This window comes from Triticum urartu, unplaced genomic scaffold, assembly GCF_003073215.2.
Source record: "Triticum urartu cultivar G1812 unplaced genomic scaffold, Tu2.1 TuUngrouped_contig_5327, whole genome shotgun sequence".
In the NCBI taxonomy this organism is placed as follows: domain Eukaryota; kingdom Viridiplantae; phylum Streptophyta; class Magnoliopsida; order Poales; family Poaceae; genus Triticum; species Triticum urartu.
Window position 1 is genome coordinate 1 of NW_024115995.1, and position 5,631 is coordinate 5,631.

At 42.7% G+C, this 5,631-nt stretch overlaps 1 protein-coding gene across 1 annotated transcript; it reads left to right on the forward strand.

Moving 5' to 3' along the window:
- The first annotated feature begins 8 nt into the window (after nucleotides 1-8).
- Nucleotides 9-4,700, forward strand: LOC125529082 (histone-lysine N-methyltransferase ATXR2). Its single transcript, XM_048693496.1, has 15 exons — nucleotides 9-161; nucleotides 1,063-1,138; nucleotides 1,238-1,323; nucleotides 1,425-1,729; nucleotides 2,002-2,114; nucleotides 2,266-2,297; nucleotides 2,590-2,720; nucleotides 3,116-3,203; nucleotides 3,349-3,397; nucleotides 3,488-3,542; nucleotides 3,687-3,756; nucleotides 3,848-3,917; nucleotides 4,037-4,113; nucleotides 4,209-4,265; nucleotides 4,370-4,700. The coding sequence occupies exons 1-15, from the start codon at nucleotides 54-56 to the stop codon at nucleotides 4,481-4,483; spliced, it is 1,431 nt and encodes a 476-aa protein (XP_048549453.1). The 5' UTR covers nucleotides 9-53; the 3' UTR covers nucleotides 4,484-4,700.
- Nucleotides 4,701-5,631: the final 931 nt, after the last annotated feature.

Consider the following 5,631-nt stretch of genomic DNA (forward strand, 5'->3'; position numbering starts at 1 on the left):
GGGGGCGCCCAGCCCCCCGCCGCCCGTAGCACCCCCCCGCCGCCGCCGGCGGCATGGCTCGGAGCGGCAGCAGCAGCGGCGCCAGCCCGTGCGACCTGGACAAGGAGTTCGCCCCCCAGATCGCCCAGCTCCTCGCCGCCCCTTCTCCCCAGTCCGCCCAGGTACTCTCCCCTCCGTTCCCCTCCACCCCTTCTCCCCGTTCTCGGTCTGGTGCGTCTGGCTGCCTGAGGATTTGTTTATTGTGCCTAGTTCTGTTGCGGCGTATGAATCTTCGGTGGAAAAGCTCGGATTGGGCTCTTCCGTGGTGCCAATGTCGGGAATTTCGGTCAGGGGGCGCTGTTTGGGTGGTGATGTTTGCGGTTTCTGGTTTTATCCAGTCCTGCTAACATAGGAGGATCTTACTTTTTCGTAAGAGACATGAGAGCCGAAATGTGTGGGTCTCGATTAGTCTGCAACATTAACCCCCTATATTTTTTTTAAAAAAAATCCACTGGAGTGCGAATTTAAGATCCAAGGTGCCTCCTTTTTAGCATTCCAGTAATTACTGTGCGTAATGAATTCAGTTCATTCTGATGTTAAGATTATGACAGAATGGGACAATCTTAAATTTTGCGATTCGTGGTCTTGTTCAATATTACTAATATAGGAGTAGCTTAATGTTTCAGAGGAACACGAGAGTCCACATGTGTGGTTCTTGATTAGCTTGCAAGATTAGCCCCTTGATTTAAGTATTTTCTTCGCCGAGGTGCAAATTTAAGATCCAAGGTGCCTGTTTTTTAGCATTCCAGTAGTTGTTAGTGTGTGCAATCAATTCAGTTCAGTATGATGTTAATATTACGGAATCGAAATAATCTTAGGTGCTCCTTGCCGTGTGGCAGTTACAACTTACAAGCTGGTGGGTTAGTCGTTGAGGCCAACAAAGTTGCAGAAGCGAATCCTATGCTATGTTTTTATGGGTGTGGTTTTTATGTTTATTTTTCTGCTCCACCTTGTCATTTAAATGAAGTATTGCTGATGGTTTGTGGCTCACATTCGACAACATAACTATTTTTCATTTTTCAGGAATACTACGAGGACCTCATACAGTCTAAGAAACATGACGGCATAAGAGTCAACTACAAAGGTGATCATGGGAAAGGTACGGCTGCTGAATAAATACTTACCATATGGCCTACGGGCTAGCAATCCTGCAACATGGTGCTTGTATACTGCTATATTAACCGACGGGTTCTTGCAGGTGTTTGTGCAAACAAGGATTTTGCTGAAGGAGACCTTATTCTGAAGGATCAAATATTGGTTGGTGCACAACACAGTCTTAACAAGGTGCACTTGCTATTGAGATTGATCCAGCACTCTTTGTTCATTTTTATGCGAACTGTTCCTCCCTGGAAGTATTTACATCTGTTTTATGTGTTCTGTTGCAGATTGACTGCGTCGTGTGTAGTTACTGCTTCCGCTTCATTGGTTCTGTAGAGTTCCAGATTGGACATCGACTGTATTTTCAAAGCATTGCTTCAAGCATTGGCTGCAGCAGTGAGAGGCACTGTCATGGAAGTGATGTGGGATCAAGCACTTGCTCTTCTGGTGCAACAAAGGAAAAGAGTAGTACTTTGCCAGAAGAGGTCATAGAATCACTTATAACTGGCGATGTGTCACTGCCTTTCTCAGACCACTTCCCTTTACCAGAAATTGTTGCTTGTCAAGGATGCGAGGAAGAACGCTACTGCAGGTTTGAGCTCATGTTGCTGTGAATCTGACCTTTATTTTTTGAGGCATACATCTTTTGACTATTAAGTGTTTGGTATCCAATTTTTCATCATATTTTCTAACTGTCAATCATGTTAAAATTTGAACCTGATTGCATCATGTATAACTTGCATCTATAGGCCATATAACTCTGTTTTCATTGTTCATTGAGTAACTTGTTATTACAAGAAAGCATTTAAATCGTTATTGTTTTTGGATTTTTGAGAAAACGCTAACTTGTTCATTTCTGTGTAGCCAATCATGTGCAGATTCTGACTGGGAATCCTACCACTCTTTGCTCTGTGCTGGCCCCAACACTGAACCACCCCGAAGATCTGCTCTTCACAAATTTGTAGAGCATGCTAATGGTAAGCCTGCAGTGCCCCTTGAACCTGTATCATCATAGTGGTATGTTCATCATTCATTGCATCAATGCTATATCAATTCAGTCATGATCAATGATGGTTGCGATTGAGGTCCTGAAGCTGTTATCTGATAATACCTACTCTTTATTTTCAGAAACCAATGATATTTTCTTGGTTGCCGCCAAGGTATGTGATAGAAAATCTTTAATATGTTATGCATTGGAAGACCAGCATCTATTGCAAAGCTTTTGACGTCAAATTTGAGTTGATATAAATGCCATTAGTGTTTGTCTAAAAGAATATTCAAACTGCAATTTTCTCATATGAACCTTATTGCACAAGACAGTTGACTAGCTACATCAATTGTACCAGATATAGAACAAACAAAAGAATAAATGCACCCCCTTATGTACCAACTGCAACTTATCTAAGGTTTCCTGATTCTCATGCATATGAGTTCATACTTTTTATATGCCAGGCTATCACTTTCACCATGTTGAGGTACAAGAAACTCAAAAGACAGAACGACTTCCAAAACAAATCACCTGAATCAAACTTTTCTTTGCTTATGGAAGCCTGGAAACCACTTTCCATGGGCTTCAAAAAGAGGTAAGGGCATGACTTCAAAGTAATTACTTCTCTTCTGATGACCACTTGTTTTATACGGGATGACCAGTTGTTCTTAGTGGGACTAATTATCAGTTTTGTCTAATTGCGCAACTACTGTTAAGCATGACTTTTGAAGGTTCTTTTCTCACGGTGTTAGCAATAATTTGATGGTAACAGTATTTGTAACAATCAATAAGATAAGAAACCTATGGCCGGATGTGTCATTTTTTTCTCCTTCGTTTTGGGTTACACTGGGATACCTATGGTTAGATGTGTCATTTCTTCTTCCTTGTTTTGGGTACACTGGTATATATGTTTTGAGCTCCATAGAACTACCGAATTAATGCTACTTTATAACCACCCTGATTTGTGCAAAAAATATCTTGTGATTGCAGATGGTGGGATTATGTTGCTTTGCCTGAGGATGTTGATGCTTCCGATGAAGATTCATTTAGGCAGGAAATAAGGGATCTAGCATTTACGGTAACTATGTCGACATATTACTTGAAAAACTATACATTGATGACACACAATAAGTGGACAAATTTATATTGAAAGATTCCATGTTTTACTGTCTAGATCTTATTTCAGCCAGTGGTAGGCTGATAATGGCTTCTGTATTTTGCAGTCACTACAGCTTCTCAAGGATGCGATCTTCGATGCTGAATGTGCACCATGTATCCTTTTTGGCAGTCACAAGACTTGTTTCAAACTTTCATACCATGAGTAGCTATCGTCGTCATTCAAGTTACCTTAACTTGCTCTAGTGTTTTCCCTTGAGGTGTATGGCCATATAATTGGCATGTTTGAGCTGAACAATCTGTAAGTAAATATATTTTCCCTATTTCATCTTGATGAATGTATATACTCTGTCATCGTTTTTCTCCCTGCCTGAAGCAAATGCCGGTGCTGCATTTGACCTAAATAATTGCTCCTCCAGTCATACTTCCACCTTTTTCATTCCAGTGATTTGGTCGTCGCATCGCCTGTTGAAGACTATTTCATACACATTGATGATCTTCCAGATGATAAGAAGGTTTGTTTGATGGTTGCCCTAATTCTTTCATGTAAGATGTTTACTCTTGCTCTTACATGGCTTTCTTAACCTGAAATGCAATGTACCCCAGGAGGAAGCTGAAAAGGCGACAGCGCCATTGCTAGATGCTTTAGATGATGACTATGCACTTCCTTGTGATGGTATATGCAACTTCTTCTTCTGAAGTCTCAAGTTACTCCTTTCAGAGTACTGCTATGTGCCTTTTTCTTCTGTCCAACACTAAGAAAAAGTGGTTTCCTTGCGAATTTTTTGCTGTCAGGGACGGCGTTCTTTCCTCTTCAAAGCTGTATGAACCACTCATGCTGTCCAAATGCTAAAGCATTTAAAAGGGATGAGGTGATGTATATTTTCCCCTTCAGCTGATTCACCCATTTTCCTACAAAGCTGCCAGTCAGCAATGCTGATAAGTAGCTGTTGAACTACCGCCGCAGGATAATGACGGTCACGCCGTGATAATCGCTCTGGGGCCTATCAGCAAGGGCGAAGAGGTAATGTCATTTCTAATCCTGGTGCTAATCATTCAACGAGAGAAAAATCATATCTCTGGCCAAATTGTTGTGCCACCTGCTGACATTCTGTTGTGCCGCTGTAGATCACCATCTCCTACATCGACGAGGATCTTCCGTACGAGGAGCGGCAGGCGGAGCTCGCAGACTACGGGTTCACGTGTACCTGCTCCAAGTGCCAGGAGGAAAAGCCCAACTGAGCAGCAAGGCGGACTGGACTTGCTGCAAATTTTGGTCGTTGTTAGTCGTCGGCGGGCATTGTGCTTGTAGTTTATGCTACTGGGTACTTTTGACAAGTTCAAAATGTAAGGGTAAGATTATGCAGAAAGGATGAGGTTGTGACATTCTGACTTCAGTGGGCGCTGGATTAATTATGCTTTGTCCATGTCTGAAACTTCTACTGAAACTGTCAGAATATCTTACCTGCAGCTCTTGGCACTTGAGATTTTGGTAACAAAGACTCTGAACACTCGCATAATATAGCAGATACGAAACCGAGTTTGTGAATAGTTTAAGTTGTTTCTGTTTTCAAATACGTATTTTGCAGCAACATGACGATAGCCGTCCATGGTTAAAAATGGCATGCCTAGTATGGAGAATATTTGAGATGGAGAATGCTCGAGAGTTTGAGCGAATGCTTGGTTCTTCTTCTGAAATTGCTGTAATCTGCAATCCAGATCTCAGATTCTGGAATTGCTCTAATCTGCACCTACGTTCCTCATCCAACGTCGGGTTTCAGCACCAGCGGTGCTACATTATCATTTTAAGAAGTTAGTTGTCTACATGTTGAATGCCCACTGGAGCAGACACTTGCAGTTTGCAGGCTCCCTGCAATCCTGGTTAACCTCCCGGTGCAGCAGAATCGCGAGCAACCAAACCTGAAACAAAGTCTGGCATGTCAGGTCCAAATAGTGGAGAGCACGGCCGCATGATAGCGAAACTGCGCTATAAAGAGTGCGCGATGGAGTTGCAGAGTTAGGGCCTGCGCCAGGGAGAGGGAGTCGGACTGGAGAACTAACCGCGCCATCAATCGCAGCAAGGCACGCCATGGCCTCCGCTTGCAGTGCACGCTTAAGGCCTTGTTTGGTTCAGCTTTCATTGACGAATTCCGCTGCTGCGCAGCAGAATCTGAACCAAAGGGCGAACCCAGCAGAATCCGATTTCAGAAATCCGTTGTCAAAATCTAAATCAAAAGCGGAAGCAGTTCAGGACGTGCTTTTCAAAATCTGAAAAAGCTGTATCAACTGGTTTGCCAAATGACCTACATCTTTTTCACATCAGATTTTCCACAGTTATTTTTCCACAGCAGATTTTTCACAGCTGCTTTTAGAAATCCACAGCTAAACCA